Below are 20173 nucleotides of genomic sequence, written 5' to 3'. Positions count from 1 at the left end.
CGTGGGTTTCCTCTGGGTACTCCAGTTTCTTTCCACACTCCAAAGACATACTGATAGGGAACGTAGATTGTGAGCCCCAATTGGGGACAGCTTGATGCTAATGTCTATAAAACACTGGAAAAATATCAAATATAGAAAATGGTGCAGATCATCAACTAAGGCTATATTAGTAAGTGCCATATAATCATCTTACAAACACATTGATTACAAACAGTAACCAGAAAGTGGCCAACCCCTTTAAAACTCAGAAAGTGACAAATACCCCCAAAAAAGTTTAGGTTTCTAAAATTACACATTATAGCACTTGAATATGCAAATTATGCCACCAAAATCTAATGAGACAAGAATATACAAGAATAAACAATAGATTTCTTTATTTTGATTGTGGATCATAAGGGATATTAAGATACAATATCTAGTGCAAATAATTGCTGACCTGCAGCATATAGGGCTAGTATTCTCAAAACCATTACTTATAGTGTTAATATTTTGCTTAGTCTCTAAATCTTGCATATCCAAGTTTATCCATTTGTGTCCAGCATATGTCCTCAATCAATGCAATATCTTCTCTAGGCATATTTGACTTCCATGTGTTTATATTTGCAGGTGAAATTTCCCCTTCATGAGGAAGATAAAATAAGTTAGTGTAACTTGCAAACATTATTTGATTTAAACTTGCAGGAGAAAGAGGAATGCCAAAAAAACTATACATTTTCTGAGTAGTTTCTTCAGGGAAGTTTACAATGTCCTCAAATTTAACCAGAAGGTAACTTTTTGATTGCAAATGGTTATTTATTCTTATAGCTGCTGCAGTATTGGCAAGCCATACATGGGAAAGTTTTGTCAGAGCATGTGATTTAGGATTAGCAAGCTCTTCTTTTAGCAAGTCATATTCAGAAGCATAGCCAGCATTTGACCAACATTTCTGCTTTTCTTCATCTTTGAACATTGCTGATAAGCGCTGGTCAACATTCCTCAAGGAGAACAGACTTGGATTGCTTTTATACAACATTGAATAAACCCAAGCACGTGGGTCTCTCACAATAAGTAATGCCCTTAACTGAGGTCCAATAATTTTTTCAATGAATGGGAGCTTTAAAGTCCAGCTACCACTGCTTAAACCAAGAACTGGCTGAGCACTGGGAAACAGTGTTAGATGTTTGCGAAGTTGTCTAACATAGTCAGCGTCCCTGTCATAATATCCTTTATATCTTGTTCTTTGTTCAGAGAATGGGTCTCTTCTTTTATATCGCCTCTTTTTCTCCTTATTAACTATTAAATGATGAAAAAGCCTAGGTTTTATGGGTTCTTGTAAATCAATATTCTGTAAATGAAGTTTTGTGTTCTGAAGCAAAGACTGAAGCCAACCCTGAATAAGCTGAAAATGTCCATCCACCACATCAGAGCTTGTCCATTCACATGGATCCAAAAATGAATCAATTTTGTATTCAGCTTCTGGAATGTCGATGTAAGATGTAGGAACTTTAATATAAACAAAATCTGAAGTGTTGAAAAAGAGTTGCTTTAAAATGTCAGCTCCTGAACCTGGTAGAGATGTAATTACTACAGTAGGTAGATCAGAGTGAACTTCAGTTTTCTTAATACCCTCTGTATCTGCTCCCTCACTGCTCCACTTTGAACAGATAGGTTGAGTACACGCTGTCCATACATCTATTAATTCAAAGATCCACAGTGTTATAATCAATACCAAGATCCAACGCATCAACTTACCAAAGGGAATATAAAATCTCCAATGAAATGCTAAAATTCCTAAGCCTGCACACAATATTAAGCCTATAACCAAATTGACTTTGAGCCCAAAGTGAAATATATTCATACTAATTAATTTAGTTGCTTTCTTAATATGCTCAGTGCCCAAGCCAAATCGAACTATTCTGTTTAAATCTTCTAACTTTGCATATCCCCCAAAGCCAAGAAAATTGAATCGGACTTCAAGATCATTATAGTCTGTCACTATAGATGCTATATTTTCTGTATTATTAACTTTAACAGATATTTTAACACCATACTTGTTATTATCTAGAAATTTCAGATCGGACACATTAACATATGGTCCATTAAATATGTAAGCAATCCTTGAGATCTTTTGGTTTAACTGAAAGGTAACATTTACAAATTGTGTCCAACGCTTCTTGAACTCTGCTGTCTGCTCAGCTTCCTGAATCCTGCCTACTGGACTATTACCATTTTGGTCTATCCAAATCATTTTGTAATGGGCATCCCATATATCCATCATAGCACCATTAAATTTGTTAAGAAACCTAAACGGGACATACTTAAAATCGATATCTAGATTATGGAAAAAGGCACTGACTAGAGACAATGGAGAATCTTCATGCTTTTCAATATGATCGACTACAAGTAGTGTCTGGTGATTCATAAGCAGCAAGCAACGGTAAACACTTTTCAATCTCATGGAAGAGGCATAGGCAGACACTGCTTCACCACTTACAAACATTGCCTCCCCTTGTTGACTTGCTGTAATAACCTCACCAGATGCATCTCCAGATTCATTTGTAGTCCATTTTAGCCACTGTGAGCATTCACCAAGTTGACCTTCCCATGGTTTATTGCACCAACTTGTAGGAGAAGGAGCAAACACTAAAATATTATTTAAATGACTTAGTTTTGGTCCATAGAGAGCTTCTGAAACAAAAACTTGTCCATTAGGAGCAAACGTAAAAGAATTTTGATCAGGATGTTCATGACCAGGATTGAAACTCCTCCACCCATCTATCCAGGAATATGGCTGAAAGTGGACTATATCGTAGACTGCTCGACCACCAAGCTTTCCAGATTTAAATGAAAGAAATGTATTAGTTTGGGAGATAGGCAAGCCAGCACCATAGGTCACTACTCCCCAATTAGGAAACACATGCATTTTTGGTATGCCAAGTTCAACTGGAGGATGGGAGGTAAGTTCAGGATTATACCACAAATATTCTGTGTGAAGTGTGCTCCACCTTTGTGCTGTGGATTGTACCATTGGACCATCTTTTGGTCTGTGTTTTCTGATCTGACTGGCTAACCAGTTTCCAGTTCCATTTTTCAAAATGAATGTGTCAAGAAATACCAACTGGCTTTCTGGTCCATAAAACCAATTGTAATTAGAATCTGCTATTCCAACTGTTCTTTGATAACCCGGCAACAAAGTAGAATAGTAAAACCAGAAGTGCATTCTCAGCCAGTTGTTGTCAAAATGATTCATGCCAAAATGACGTTTTGCTAAGAAAACATACTGCGTAATTGATTTTGCTGTATAGCTACCATACGCAACTCCTTCATCGAGAGATCCATCTACGACATGATTCAGGAGGAACATTGTTTTTTCCATTGCATCAACAACAGTTTGTTTCCAGATATTCGCTTGTTTTGATCTGTGCTCTTCTATAACTAGTGCTCCTGTAAGCAGTGCAAGCATATTTGTGGTTTGGTGGTTGTGAAGAAATTGTTTTCCCCAAGCACGAACTTTGGAACATTCATACATTTCATCACTAACAGTCTCAATTTTCTCCAAATACTTTTGTTTTCTATCACTGTCCAGAAACCGATATAAAAAGTCAAAAGCTGTGGCAAATCCTGTCAAAGAGTGTGCAAGTGGTACCTCATCACCGGGAGCATTCTGAACCAGCCAGTCTTTGTAATTGACCATTCGGTCCATATATTCCAGTGCAAAATTAAATGCAGTTTTATCATCTGGAAACAACAGACAATATAAAGCCAACGGTGGCAAATTATTCCCATAAATCTCATTCCATTTTGCTGCAAAATCAGCATGCTTCAGAGGGGGCAAGAAGTAAGATGGATTAGCCAGCATCTTGTTAACTGCATTTCTAATGGCTCTGAATAAATGTAGATGAGTGGTGTGGGACTTTTGCCTCAGTCCTTGAACGTCTACACTATCAAAAAATAATCTTGGATGGGAAGGATTGTTTTTTTGCTTGAAACTAGCAGTAACATGAAACAATCTGTTATATGGAGTGATATCAGCTTTCAGTGGCATCCAGTTGTCAGTATAATTGCTACAACTGACCGGTGACAGAAAAATAAAAAACAATGCAAAAATAGAGTGTCCTACAACATTTGGAGCCATGTTCCATTTGGGTATTATCAATGACACATCTTTTTATTTTCTTCTGCAGTTTTCAGTAAGCTTTGGACTCTTTGGATATTGGGTTTTAAGATATGTTGGAAAATTCATACTAGAGATTTCCTTTTTTGATGGCTTTTTTTGGAGCGTAATGATTATGTTTGTAGTCCTGGAATACAATAAGCCATATACATGGCGCAGGTTAGAGATTTTAGAAAGCCTGTGATTGCTATGGATACTTTGTTATAAGCCGGAACAGTACAATAGTAACATACTGAGGCTTTGTGAAGTGTATACATACTTGCTCACTTAAATATCTGTTGAGCACAAATGCCACATTTGCTTGCTGTGTTATGAGTCACGTCTTGAGTGGCTGCCAACAAGTTTATGCGTAGAGGGGTTAGCACCATTAATTCATTTTCCAGTTGTCAACAATTAAAAAGCCTGACATGTTGAAGAAAAGCTTTCAGATTTTTTAGCTTGGCTTTGTTTTATTTGTCAAGTATTGTTCTTCTTTGTGGTTTTTCTTTCTGTTGTTGAAGTCCAAATAATATCAGATATTCAACATCTGCTTTTTTCTGTTTTCTCTGCTTCAGTTTCCCATCTTTAGTTGTCTAAGGCTTGGATATCCTAGGGAGAGAAAGAAATCTCATTACAGACTGCCAAAACATGATCAAATGTTCATGTTCTAAAAGTCAAATATTAAATATTTTCAGTTTAAGGCTACATGCACACAACTGTGCTGTTTTTTTGCGGTCCGCAAATCCGCAAAAACGGAAGCCGCCCGTGTGCCTTCCGCAATTTGCGGAATGGAACGGACGGCCCATAGTAGACATGCCTATTGTTGTCCGCAAAATGGACAAGAATAGGACATGCAATTATTTTTTTTTTTGCGGGGCCTCGGAACGGAGCAACGGATGCGGACAGCGCACTGAGTGCTGTCCGCATCTCTTGTGGCCCCATTTAAGTGAATGGGTCAGCACCCGAGCCGCAAAAACTGCGGCTCGAATGCGGACCTGAAAAACTGTCGTGTGCATGAGGCCTAAGGGTCAGAAACCTCCGGCACTTCAGCTTCATCCATTCACTTCTATGGGAGTTCCGAAAAACAGCCAACCAAGTGTACATGCTGGGAGATGTAGTTTAACAAAAGCTGACGGAGGTTGCTGACCCCTTCTTTGGTTTAATAGATATTATGATTCACTATAATGCCTCTACATACAGTATAATACATACTCATCAATTTGTAGTGATTCATGTATTACTACTGTAAATGTTTTCTAGGCAGGAGCACAGTAATCAAAGTAAACATTTAACTATGAACATCATAGCTGTTGGGAACAAATACACAATTATATGGATAAATAGTACAGTGGTCTTTTCCCCTAGGTCTGTAACCATGACAAAAGGGCATCCTTTACATCTACAAAAATGGTTTTACGATTAAAGGGGGATTCTAGGCTTCCGATATTGGTGAACTAACCTCAGGATAGGTCATTATTATCCATTCTCCGAGGGTCTGACAACTGACACTCCTGCCAATCATCTGTTCCTTGAAGCCTCGGGAACAGAAGGAACAGCTTCTTTCAAACTGTAGTGGTTGTCCCGGATTAACGCATCTAAACTCCCTCTGAAGTGAATAGAAACTGACCTGCAGTAACTCAGGAAGGCCAGTACACTTTGAACTGAGCTGTTATATCTGTTCCATTCAAACAACACCAATAAATGACTCACAGAAGTGAGTACCCGTGCCAAACCTGCACGCAAAATCAAACACCAAAGAAGGAAAAGGCTGGCACAAATAAATGGATATAAACTTTGATGAAGTCTCAACATGAGACAAAAATTAGTAAAATACAGGTAAAAGACAATGCTGTGGTGGGTATAAAACACACAGGAGGAAAAAATACGGCACCACTAGTATATAGGCATGTACATATAAATATAAATATCCAGGCTAAGAAAATCGTATAGATGACATAATATATAAATAATGTGACGGATATCTAAAAAATAGAGCCAAAGACCAGGGTTTACAAGGCAGGATGGAGATCCAAAACAGTACCAAGGATATAAGGTGCAAAGTGCAAGCATACATAGTACATGGATCACAAATACTAAGCTGACCACAATGGAGCCATGGCATAAGTACCTGAGTGGTGAACCGGATACCCCAACGCACGTTTCGCGTAAAGCTTCTGAAGAAGCTTTACGCCAGCTCCAATGAGTTCCCTAGCATGTGTGTTCTTCAGACAAGATGCGAACGGTTTGCACGCTGTGCAATCAGAGCCTATAGAGAGGCATAAATGTTCTAAACCTGAGCACCACCTGCATGACCAGGCATCATAATGTAAAGCACAAGCTGCAGTGGAGTACACGCCTGAAAAACCACAACAGATCTCAGGCTCCTCTTTCTCCCTCTTCTGCTGCGGTCTCGGCCTCTTCCTCCCCCTCTGGAGTGACAGTGGCACCTGCCACCCTTAAAACAGAGGATGTGAAAGCAACACCACCACCTCAACCACCGTCACCCAGCAGGTCCACACTGTCCCATGGAAGTGTTCAGCTGTCCATGCCCCAAACACTGGAGAGAAATAGGAAGTACCCCTCTACCCACCCGCGATCCCTGGCCCTAAATGCCAGCATTTCAAAATTCCTAGCCTTGGAAATGCTGTCAATCCAGGTGAGCCATCCCTGCCCAGCACAACCAAGAGGTGGACAAAATTAGGTATGCACTGCGAAATGTCATCTGTGGCAAGGTCCATATAACTACCGATACGTGGACCAGAAAGCACGGGCAGAAACGTTATATATCCCTAACTGCACACTGGGTAAATGCAGTGGCGGCTGGGCCTGAGGCGGATTGCAGTTTGGCGCATGTCCTATCGCCACAGAGGATTGCAGGACATTTCTCATTGCCTCCTCCTCCACTTCTTCCTCTACTGCCTCCTCATCCGGTCAGCGTAACACCTGCACCACCAACTTCAGCCAGGGGGAAACGACAACAGGCTGTTTTGAAACTCATCTTTTTGGGGGAAAAACACGACGCAGGAGCTGTGAACGGGCATGGAACAACAGACCAATGAGTGGTTGGTGCCACTGAGCCTCAAGCCCGTGCGATAACAGGCAAAATCTCATAGCAGCTCTGGGGCTAGCCGATTTTACACAAATCCATTGCCTGGCGCACGTGCTGAATTTGGTCGTGCAGAGGTTTCTGAAATATTACCCCAATATATCAGAGCTGCTGCAGAAAGTGCAGGCCGTCTGTGTGCGCTTTCGGCGTTCACACCTTGCTGCTGCTCGCTTGTCTGCCCTGCAGCGTAACTTCGACCTTCCCGCTCACTGCCTCAAATGCGACGTACCCACAATGTGGAACTCCACCTTGCACATGCTGAAGAGACTGTGCGAGCAGCTGCAGGCGATAGTGGAGTTTCAGCTGCAGCACGCAAGGGGGGTGGCTCTGCGGAACAGCAACACTTCACCACCAACGAGTGGGCCTCCATTTTGGGACGTGTGTGCCGTGTTGCACCATTTCAAGTACTCCACCAACAAGGCCAGTGCCGATGACGCAGTCCTCAGCGTTGTTATCCCACTTCTATGTCTCCTTGAAAAAACACTTTGGGCTATGATGGAAGAGGATGTGGCACTAGAGGAAGAGAAGGAGGAAGAGGGATAATTTCCATGGTTATCAGGCCAGTCATTCACAAGTGGCTCAAAGGGTGGGATCCTGCACCAGAGGCCAGGTACACAGCTTTCCAGCCAGGGCACAGTTCTGCAGGATGAGAAGGATGATGAGGAAGAGGAACCGTGTTTGCAGCAGGGTGGCACCGAAAGCAGCTTATTGGCATTCATAGAGCGTGGCTGGGGGGGATACAGAGGACACAGGCAATAAACCTCCCACAGAGGACAGCTGGTCGTTGCCTCTGGGCAGCCTGGCACACATGAGCAATTACATGCTGCAGTGCCTGCGCAACAACCGCCGAGTTGCCTGCATTCTAACCAGTGCTGATAACTGGGCCGCCACCTTGCTGGATCCCAGCTACAAGGACAACATGCTGTGCTTCATTCAGTCACTGGAGCATGATCAGAAGATGCGCGAGTACAAGCGCACGTTGGTAGACGCGCTGCTGATGGCATTGACACCTGACAGCAGGGGTTCAGTGGAAGCACAAGGAGAAGGCAGAGGAGGGGAAAGAAGTCGCCTCAGAAGGAAGAGTTAGCATTGATGAAATGTGGAAAAGCGTTGTTAGCATGCTACAACAACCAGCACCACCAGCTGATACGGAACATCTTAGCAGGAGGCAGCATTTCAGCAACATGGTAGAACAGTACATGTGCACATGCCTACACGTACTGACTGATGGGTCTCCAAATTAGGCACATGGCCTGAGCTTGCCCTTTACGCCTTGGAGGTGCTGGCCTGCCCTGCAGCAAGTGTATTGTCCGAACATGTGTTTAGCACGGCAAGGGGGGTTATCACTGACGAGCGCAGCCTCCTGTCCACAGCCAACATGGACAAGCTCCTATTCATTAAAATGAACCAGGCATGGATCCCACAGGACTTGTCCGTACCTTGTGCTGAGTAGAGAAGTATACTGGCTGCACCCAGCCATTGTTATACTCCAGCTCAAAAAACAACAAAAACAGTGTTGGCTACCTCCTCCTCCTCCACTGCCATTCCACTGCCTCCTCAACCTCCTACTCCACTTTAACTCCGCCTCCTAGTTCAAGATTATATTTCTTTTTCTATTCTATGTTATTTTAAGTCATTTCCATATCCACATTTGTTTGCAGGGCAATTGTCCTGTTCTTACCCTCATTTTGCTTCTTTTTTGTAGCCCTTTCGCCCTTACTACGACTATTTTACAGCCATTTTATTGCACCAAAGTTTAGGTCCCCATTGACTTGACCCCATTGGGGTTCGAGTTCTGGTGAAGTTCGAGCCCTGAACCCAAACCCGAACATCCAGGGGTCCACTCATCCTTAGTTATAAATACTAGATTTCTGATTAAATGGACACTGATCCAGGGATTTATTTAGACATATTAAGTCAGGAAGGAATTTTTCTCCTAATTTTAGGTAATTGCAACCATCTCATAGATGGTTCATTTGGATCAACACAGTAAGTAGCACCTGCAATTTTTTTTTCTATTTATTAGCCATCTATATACAGTGCTCATCTCCCACTAATACTCATGGAAAGCCACATGGCGAAACACTGGTCTGAGGAGGATGACTACATTGCTCAATACTATGCCTCAATCTGGTCGGTGCTTATATATTTATTTGCTTTAGGTGAAGCTGAATCCCGGCATATTTGTCAGGTAGAGGCCAGATCTCTGCCAGACCCCATTGGAGCCATTGGTCACTGTGGTAACATCCTGCAATGCCAGAAACAGAGAGCCCCTCTGCCAGAACAGCCTGGTGGAACTATAAAGCTAGTGTAAAACTAGTCTAACTTAGGTATAATATCAGGAGAAGTACTTGCACTGTACATCTACTTGGGAACTAATCTATATTACATAGGAACATCGGGCCATTTTAGACGCCAATCCTAATAAGGCCCTATGCTGGTGCCTCTACATAACTGTGACGGATCCACAGCCATTTCTAAAAGTAAGCAAGCTTCCTAGCTTTCTTACATCTAGACCATTTTCTACGCCTAAGGGGTAGAAAATGGTAAAGGAGAAGACGGGCCTGACAGACCTTCCCCACTTTTTTTTATGAGATTGGGCATTTGTGTCATTTTTATAATATTATTATTATTAAAAAAAACATTTATATTTTGGCATTTTGTTTATGTGTATAGCAGGAATTATATAGGTGTTCTATTTAGCTATTTTCACAATAAATAAAGGACTTTGAAAATCACCTTGTTCCATTCACACAGCCATGAGCAAAAAAGGTTGTACTGATTATGTCCTTACAGACACCAGAGTCTCTGTAGGAGATATGAAATTAGTGGTTGTACAAGCTATGTAGCTTCCACCATTGACTACAGCTATATGTTGGGGACTAAATAATACCTAACCAGTCATGATCAGCAAAAACAGTTCCAAAGGACTCACACATAGATCCACATTTTAGACTGACGATACATAGGGCATTCTTAAATAAATATATGTGTTGGAGTAAGGACACCTTTTATTACAATTGGCACATCTTGGAGTGTCAGACAGCCTCCCTGATATGAGCATCAGAGCATTTCATGCTCCAATGCTATCCCTTGCCCTGTGGCTTTTTTTGGAGATCTCCATGGGGAAAACTAGGCGGAGGCTTCTGCCTAGCAATGAGCACGGTGCCATCACTGGCACTAGTGGGCGGGCTTTAGCGCCGTACTAGCCTGTAAAACAACGTCACCTAGCAGTGTAAAAATATAAGCAAAAAAGCCCTTGCCCTGCACAATCCAGCGCAATGCAAGGGAGAGCATCGGACCATGAAATGCTCTGATGTTTATATCAGGGGAGCTGCCTAGGTGAAAATAGGGATATGCTTTAAAAAAAAAAAGTCTGAAAATAAAATCTACACCCACTATGAGCAGGCCTAATTTTCTGCTAAAATCTAGGCCATTTTAGTTCATTGGTACAAATAAATCTGTCATCAAGTTGTTGGCCACACTCAATCGATTAATCTCACTCACATTTTTCCACCAATGAAAACGTTTAATTGAAATATGGTGAGTACCATAATTTGGGAGCTTTCTGTGGCAAAAAAAAAGGTGAATCTCTATTAATAAATTATTCCCTGTGTTTTTCAGGCATATTTAAAACTTTTTTTTTTTTTTTTATGCCATGTCCAATTATTATATTAAAATGCATAGTGAAATATAATAACACACTACCTTCAGAGCAATTGGGATTGTGGGGTTTTGGCCTGGCTTGTTACTTCCAAAATGCAACATGCTGTGGGTATACCCGGTGTGAGAAGGAGGCCAAAAGATACATTATGCAATGAATCATCTACATGGTGTCCAGAGTTGGAATTTCACTTGAGATATAGAACTGCCAACAGGGAGAGGAAGCTCAAGAATGATTTATACTGCTTCCAATGTACTAATGGGTGTGAATTCGTCTTTATTTGGTTCGCTCGACCTAGTGGGTTGCGTTGTAGAAATGCATGGTAAGTACTTAACAAATCTGTTCATTCTAGAAACTACAAATCCTATTAATCTGAATTAATTGAGATAGCAACATAAGAATTATTTTAAATTATATTAAAAAAATCATTTAAAAAAATCATGCATTTTATACACTGGCAGTTTTCTAGGCGATTTGTTTTATGAATTATGACAACTAGACAACATGTCTTTTTAAACAGACAAGAAAAGGGGTGGTCCCCCCAAAAAAAAATATATATATAATAAAATAAATCTAAATTTTTCAAACCAGCACCTGGATCTGAATACTTTTGGAATGGCATGCAATTCAAAATTGTGTATAACCACTAAGTTACAGATGCAGCCGAGCTAAACTTTGCTGGTTAACATGTTAAGTAAAAAAAAATGGCACATAAAAGTTAACTAACTCTTTATGTATTTCAATGGCTTTTGTCACAAGATGGCACGAGATAACACTGTGATGTGTGTTATCAGAGTCGATTTTAGCTTGGCTACATCCGTAGGCTACTTTTATACCTGCGGCACTACGATCTAGCCGCCTGATCCAACAGACAATGCAGAGAATTGGCCAGACAAAAAACGCAGCATGCAGCAGTTTGTGTCCGGACGATTTTCATCATTTTTGCCCGAATGCGGCCGAATCTCCGCCTGATCACATTATACTTAATGGGGCCGGCGGGCATTCCGGTTGTATCTGGCAGTGCAGGATCCGGAGAATTCCGGGACAGCCTGCCAGAATTCACACCACAGGTGTCAAAGTAGCCTTATTCAATAATCTCTATGCACCTGTATAGCGCCACCTGCTGTGTTTTTTTTTTCCATAGTTCTCTGTCCACCTTGCAGAGGGGATCCTATTTGCTCTGTTCCATAATTCAACTGCCACCAGTCGCATCTTATGTTAGAAGCTCTGACAGTTACAAGGAGAGACATGGAGACATGCCCCCTTAACTGTGCTAGGGAGAGATCTGCAGCAGAAATGACACCCCCACATCTAAGCTACCAGCTTAAAATAAATCTATCAGGGCAATTTGAGCAATTATTGGGGAGATCTCTGGATCCATGTAAAGATTTTTATTTTATTTTTTTGAGAAACTGCCATGTACTATATTATGCATCCCTGTAATGACCTCTAAATATAAGCAAGCATATGCATTTCCAAAGAAAATATTTGCCTGTAACATTTTCAGAAATCCTACAATGGAATTTATTTCCTGGATTACTGTAATTTAGGCTCTTCTTTACCAGGATAAGGTTTTATTTTTATTTTTTTTATTTTTTTTTATTACAGTTAACTAATTAAGAGTACTTTCACACTCGCGGCAGAGGATTCCGGCAGGCAGTTCCGTCGCCGGAATTGCCGGCCGAAGCCGTCAAAATGTATGCAAACCGATGGCATTTGTCAGACGGATCAGGATCCTGATCCATATGACAAATGCATTGAAATGCCGTATCAGTCTCTCCGGTGTCATCCGGAAAAACGGATCCTGCATTTATTTTTTTTCAAATTTTTTGCGGATCCATTTTGCCGGAACACTCGGCATTAATACATTTTAATGGGGGAAAAATGCTGGATCCGGCATTCCGGCAAGTGTTCCGGAATTTTGGACGGAGATAAAACTACATCATTCTGCGGTATTATCTCCATCCTGAAAAGGCAAAAAGACTGAACTGAAGACATCCTGATGCATCCTGAACGGATTGCTCTCCATTCAGAATGCATGGGGATGAAACTGATCAGTTCTTTTACGGTATTGAGCCCCTAGGACAGAACTCAATGCCGGAAAAAATTAACGCTAGTGTGAAAGTACCCTTAGTCTGAAACGTATATGGAAAGTATAGCTGAGGGTTGTTTAAAGCTACCTACTAAATAAACAACAATAAAATGTTCTGCCAAACTTGACTTGGCTAAATATATCATTACACTCTAGGGATTTCAGTACAGTAACATTTCCATTTTAACAAGTGGCAGTAATTACTTTACCAAATGAAGGACCTACACAAATCCATCATTACATATAGTTAGCTGTATAAAACCATGCATTACCCTTCCATAAAGCTGGTGTCACACAGTTTTATTCTAGTATTTTTGAGGGGGTTTTCAGCTTTTATTGCTGGTGCTTTTTGTAGGCAAAACACGTCAGTTGCATATATTGCATAGAAGTATATGGGAAATGGGAAATGCAGGACAAAGGCAGTTTTTTTTGTGGCATTTTTTCACTCTTGTTGTGTCTTTCAGGTCAATGCCATTTTATTTTCTATTTTAGTATGTTTAGTTCCTTGGCGTTTCTCCCTCATTGCCTGGCATTTTTTTTTCTCTTAATAATCTCAGTTTTTATATTTTTTGGCATGTGTAATGTGTAAAGATGTTGCGCAAAACATAGGTCAGGGTGTTGCTACTCCAAAGATTTTTTGGTCTGTATTTTCTCCTTACACTATAGCAATTGGCTGTTGATGTAATTGCAATATTAATTATCATTTTGCATGTAAGGAGGATATATAGGGATATTCAGCTAACATAGCGATTCATTTTTTTTCATGCTATTTATTGTATTTACTTCTTACTAAGTGAAGTATATCATTGCATTTCTTAAGCTGGTTTTACATTTGAGCGCCATAGTATTTGTCCAGCCGCCCCTCGGCATATTTCCCGGGTTGCGTCTGGATCCGGCCTGTTTTACCGCAAATGTGAACAAGCCTTATATTGTAGAATGGCTCTTGGGAAATAGCATTATCTGATATGTCAGGTTCATTCTTCGCTGTATATATTTTTGGAATCTGATAGTATTTTTACATCATGTTACAATAAAGATACATTTAGATTTAATGATTAAGTGTGGTATTTATGTCCTTTTCTTATGGGTGTTATTATACTCGCTTTGGGCTAAAAAATATTTTGCCATTGGTCTTTATAAAAAAAAATTCTGCAGTATTCTTGATACAGGGGTTAAATTTTACTTTCTGATTACTCTGGGTCCCATAAGATAACAGCTCATGTATTGCTCTTATTTCTGATCTCCTGACCTCATAAACACTCATTCAAGCCATATTCTTAGGAGCTTAGCATTTTAGCTATAATGAATGTTTAGGAGATCAAGAGATCAGAGATAAAAGCTCTATATGAGCCATAATGTAACAGAACTCAAAGTAAACAGAAAGTGACAGTCTGAAATCACAAAAACTGCTGATAATTATATATTTTTTAAAATTTTCATTAAAATGTGTACAAAAAGTGGAACAAAAATGTTTTGTCATTAATATTTTTTTTTTTTTAAATGATGCATGAGCTACATGCTTTGCATATGTAATCCTGGTTGCTGGTACTATTGAGCAAAAAACTCTTGGTTTCACAACCGTTACAGCCAGGAAGGAGAGAGCAACACCCACAGTCTGAGCGTCATGTCCTAAGAAAAGCTATATCCATTTATAACTAGCTGGAGTCCTATGTGCGGCCATTATCAGTGCTGTTTAGGAAGCAGTATTTAGGTTTTGTTCTGAGTGTTGCCCCAGATACCCAACTGAGATCGGGGGCAAGAGCCTTATCCACTGCTGTGTCCTAGTTTTAGAGAAAGGTGCAAGTAACTTGTTGTGCTCGGCCCCTAACCCAATTTGAGCAAAATTTAGGGTGTTGCCTATTTATTACTGGCACACCCCACTGTGGTATAGGAATTGGTCACAAGCTTGGACGACTCTATTTTCCTTTAGCCAAGTGCAGGGCAGACTGGCAATTGACCATACAGCAAAATTTCCCAGTGGGTCAATGCCCATGGGGTCATCTGAGCCCTCCTCACAGCCACCAGCCAGCTACAAAACAAACAATCTGATGCTCTCAACATAAATTAAATTTTAGAAGAACCGGGTACATATGCACCTACCCGGTGGCCAAAGGTAGCCTCCTAAATTCAACTGTATCACCATCCTAAGGAAGGTGATATAGTTGAAAACTGTGGCTGGGGTGGTAGTATTCTGTGCAATACTGTGGTATTTGGTACTATTAGGGCAATATTTTGTGCTGCATTAAAAGGTACTGCTGGCCCTGCATATTTGTGTTGGACCTGCCTTCTGTCAGTTTGGATATGCTTAAAACTTTGTTTCTTTCCTTTTTGTTTTTTTTAGGTTTAGGTTCCCAGTCCATCCCTGGACAAGTGGTGAAGCAGTACATTGGCTCACGTTGGTTTTATGGATTGACTATGAGGAAGTATCCTTGTTCCCAGTGACATATTAGTGGGACACAGGTTTTTGCATAGGTCTATTAAACTTTTAAATTGGAAATTAATACAGCCCGCTTCATACTATTTTTGAGTAAGTGCTTTCAGTCCCCAAGTGACCACATGGGGGACTAATTGCCTTCTGCTATTCTGTTAAACAGGCAGTTCTTAATGTTTAACTTTTAGTGCATATCAGTAAAAAATGTTTTTTTTTTTTTTTTTAGCTATTCATCTTCTTTCAGTGACACAATCATTAGCAAACGCTAAGTGTCCTAAACAGCATGTTTTCAGAAAAGCAGACAATGATCCTCTCCAAACTACTAAAACTATGCAGCATTGCATCTTCTTGATGGTTTTAAATAGGAAAATATGGATTTATTTGTTGCCTGTATCATTCTTTATATTCACTAAAATATTCAGCAAATATATACACACATTCAGTTCAATAAGAAATCTATCTATACATTGTATATACAGTATAATATGGAACTTTGTGTATGTAGAGCAATTTTATATGCCACCATTCACAAATCACATAGAGTAATTGAATTTATAGAGTAGATGGAAAATGGATTCCAACATTTACTTCAATTAAGAGCATGCTAATGAAAATTAAATTAGCAACAATGAGTGCGTACACCAGGGAAAATAAAATTACTCAATAAATTGAATACCCCTGAAGCACAGAATGGATCTCGTCTGTAAGCTTTGTACAGTATAATGGTTAAAAAATAATAATCTCACACATTCAGTACAGAATGAGATTTGGAGATTACCTAGAAAAGGTTTAAAGGAAATCTGTCACCATGAAGAATAGCCTTGAACTACTAAAATTACTAGATAGCTGAAGAAACATAAGGGGAAATTTATTATTCCCCTCATGTCAGTTTTCTGGCGTTAAAAAGTCGTAAACCTCGCGTTTGTGACTTTTTAAATGCCAATGAGCTTAAATCTAGGCGCAAAAAGTAGCATTTCTATACCAGTTTGGGCTTAAAGGGATTATTCCATGATTAATGTAAAAAATGAAAATCAGACATCATATAGAACATGACAACCTCTTTCCAACAAAGCTAGAACAAGCCCTGCACCTCACATGGATCCAGAGATCTGTGCATTCATTGCTCTGCTAGATTTGTAACAAGTTGACAGATAAAAGGGGGGTGTCTATTCTGCTGCAGCTCTCAACCTATCACAGCTCAGGATACCGTTGAAGGATGAAACTGAGCATGTGTGGCCTTTTCAGTGAGCAGGACAAAGAAATAAATAAAATAAAAAAACATTTTATTGAATAATAGTGTTGGTTGAGCACTAAAGTGCTTGGGTGCATGAGTAGAACACCTCGGGATGCTCGGGTGCTCTACCAAGCACAATGGAAGTCAATGGGAGAAACTGAAAATTAAACCAGGCGCCCCCTGCTCTGAAGAGGGGAGGGTGTCTGGTTCATAGGAAAAGGTCAGAAATTGATGGAAGCCCCACTGAAATTCGTTCGGGAACAGCATGGGGAGGATGTCTGGATGCATTTTAGACTCCCAGGTTACTTGTATATAAAGTGCAAGTGCTGCCAAAAATTACAAGAAAGCACTCCGATACAACCTGTATATCACATAAAAGAGGGCCTCATTCACATTGTGGTACAATTGTTCAGGTAGTGGGACTCCTACACTCAAAGCCTATGCACTAGGGGAAAGGGTTGTCAAAAATTACAAGGAACTGGCGCTTCAATACAACCCTTATTACACATAAAGGAGGGCATCATACACAACCTTGAACCCTCAAACACATTAGGAGCAAGGGCCTGCTGGTGACCATCTAAAACATTAGGGGTAAGGGTCCGCTGCTGATCTGACCATCTAAAAAAAAAAGAAAATTGTGGGCGAGGGCCTGCTGCCGAGCTAATCATCTAAAAAAAATTGTGGGCAAGGGCCTGCTGTCGAGCTGACCATTAAAAAATTTAGTGGTGAGGGTCTGCTGCTGAGCTGACCCTCTAAAACATTATGGGTGAGGGCCTGCTGGTGACCCTCAAAAACATTATAAGTGAGAGGCCCGCTGCTGAGCTGACCCTCTAAAACATTAGGAGCGAGGGCGGCCTAATAAGCATGTTGATATGATAGAGGAGGAGGACGAGAAAAGGGAGATTGAACCATATACCCGTTTTTGTGGTGGAAGGGGTGCATGGGAATACAATGTATTCAATACACCATAAAAGCCACAGAGTGCCTTAATGTTCAGCCGCTTTCCTCTGGTGGAGTAGAGAAGTCAGGGGCAATCCAGGCCTTGTTAATTTTTATCAGAGTCAACCCTTCAGCATTTTTAGTTGACAGACGGATGCACTTATCAGTTATTATGCCCCCAGCAGCACTAAATACACGCTCTGACAAAACGCTGGCAGCAGGGCAGGCTAGCACCTCCAAGGCGAAGAGCGCCAGTTCGTTCCACGTGTCCAGCTTGGACACCTAATAGTTGTAAAGCACACAGAGATCACTGAGGACACTGACACGGTCTGCCATGTACTCCTTCACCATCTTCCAAAAATGTTTCCTCCTTGTGACACTAGACAGTGCATCAGGTTGAGGGTGCTGGCAGGGTGTCAAAACTGTCCCAGGCCTTGGAGAGAGTGTTGCCCTGCCTCTGTTGGAACTGCTGTGTGTTCCCCTCGTCTCCACTCCTCGGTTCGCCAAGGAACTACGTACTCTGCAGCCAGCTGGAAATTTTTGGAGCAATTTTTCCACAAGGATATCTGGCATTGCACCACAGGAATGAGAGATGAGAAGTTCACTTTGTAGCGCGGGTCGAGAAGGGTGAACAACCAGTAATCGGTGTTGGCCAAAATGCGTACAACGCAAGGTTAACGGGATAGGCAGCCTAACAGAGTCAGCCATGTGTGCCAGAGTCCCAACAGACAAGGCTTCACTGTCCTCATCAGGAGGATGCCTCTCAATTTCCTCATCCTCTTCCTCCTCTTCTACCCATCCACGCTGAACAGATGAAATAAAACTTCCATGGGTTCTACCCTCTGTAACAGAGGCAACTGTCTCCTACTCCTCCTCCTCATCATCCAATTTGCGCTAAGAAGACAAACTGAGGGTGGTCTGGCTATCGCCCTGTGTACGGTCTTCCCCCATTTCCACCTCTTCCACATGCAAATTGCCCACCTTCATTGTGAGCAGCGAGCGTCTGAGTAGACACAGAAGTGGGATGGTTATGCTGATAATATCATTACAGTCCCTCACCATCGGAGTTGATTCCTCAAAGTTACGTAAAACCTCACAAAAGGTCAGACATCCATGCCCACTCGTCGCTTGTGAGGAGCGGAAGCTAACTGGAAAGGCGACGACCATGTTGCAGCTGGTATTCCGCTACTGCCATCTGCTGCTCACAAAGCCTGGCCAACATGTGGAACGCGGAGTTCCAGAGCGTGCTCACGTCGCACAACAGTCGGTGAACTGGCAATTGCAAGCGCTGCTGCAGCGTTGCCAGGCCGGCGGAAGCTGTCGATGACTTGTAAAAATGGGCACACATGCGGCGCACCTTCACCAGTAGCTCAGGCAAATTGGGGAATTTGAGAAACCACTGAACCACTAGTTGAACACGTGGGCTAGGCATGGTATGTGTGTGAGCTTTGCTGAGGTCCAAAGCTGCCACCAAGTTACAGCCATTATCAGACACAACCATGACTGTTGTAGGTTGAGTGGCGAGAGTCACAGCTCAGTCTAGTCCCTTATCCCCTGCCACAGCTCTGCGGCAGTGTTCTGTTTGTCACCTAAGCAGATCAGTTACAGTACGGCCTGTTGCCGCTTCCCCACTGCAGTGCTACACTACTTCCAGCTACTGACTGATGCTGCAAGATGATAATTCAGAGGTGGAAGTGGAGGGTGAGGTGGAGGAGGAGAAGGGGGGGGGGGGTTGCAGCCACTAATGTAGGTGGTGGCGGAAACCCTGATGGAAGTAGGGCCCATAATCCTTGGCAGCGGTAGCACCGGTGTCATCCCAGGGTACAACTTGCTCCCGGCCTCCACAACATTCACCCAGTGTGTCGTCAGGGAAATGTAGCATCCCTGGCCAAAAGCACTTGTCCATGTGTCAGTTGTTAAGTAGACCTTCCTAATAACCGTGTTGGTCAGGGCACAGGTGATGTTACGGGACACATGCTTATGTAATGCTGGGACTGCACACCGTGAAAAATATTGGCGGCTGGGGACAGAATACCACAGGACAGCCGCTGCCATCAGGCTGCTGAAAGCCTCAGTGTCCACAAGCCTAAATGGCAACATTTCCAGGGCCAGCAATTTGGAAAGGTGAGCATTTAGTGCTATGGTCTGTGGGTGGGTGGCTGGGTATTTGCGCTTTCGTTCAAAGGCCTGTGGTTTAAACATCTGTACTCTGGGACACAGAAGTGGATGTGCTAGCTGATGGTTCTTGCGAAAGTCAAGGTGCACAGCGGGAGGCATCTGGGCCTGCATCTTGGACAGGGGATTGGCCAGCAAGTAACACAGGGGAAGAGGAGGTAGTGGTGTGACCCACAGACACTGGTTGTAGACCCAGGCGTTCGGCCCACCTATTAGGGTGCTTTGATGTCATGTGGCGGATCATGCTGATGGTGGTGAGGTTGCTAGTTTTCACGCCTCTGCTCATTTTGGTATGGCACAGGTTGCAAATGACAATTCTTTTATCAGCCGCACTTTCCTCAAAAAAGCACCAGACTGCGGAACACCTACTCCTTGGCAAGGGAGATTGCCACAAGGGGGT

At 41.9% G+C, this 20173-nt stretch overlaps 1 protein-coding gene across 1 annotated transcript in view; it reads right to left on the bottom strand.

Annotated features, from left to right (window-relative positions):
- Positions 1-371: 371 nt before the first annotated feature.
- The window catches only part of DSEL (dermatan sulfate epimerase like), a 57871-nt gene continuing 38069 nt past the window's right edge, over positions 372-20173 (bottom strand). Inside the window, exon 2 of the mRNA XM_044293401.1 lies at positions 372-4741. Within this exon, the coding sequence (XP_044149336.1) occupies positions 494-4114 (3621 nt within the window). The 5' untranslated portion in view covers positions 4115-4741 and the 3' untranslated portion in view covers positions 372-493. The remainder of the gene's footprint in view (positions 4742-20173) is intronic.

This window comes from Bufo gargarizans, chromosome 5, assembly GCF_014858855.1.
Source record: "Bufo gargarizans isolate SCDJY-AF-19 chromosome 5, ASM1485885v1, whole genome shotgun sequence".
Classification (NCBI taxonomy): Eukaryota; Metazoa; Chordata; class Amphibia; order Anura; family Bufonidae; genus Bufo; species Bufo gargarizans.
The sequence above is the reverse complement of the archived record's forward strand: the minus strand, read 5'-3'. Positions and strand labels throughout refer to the sequence as shown.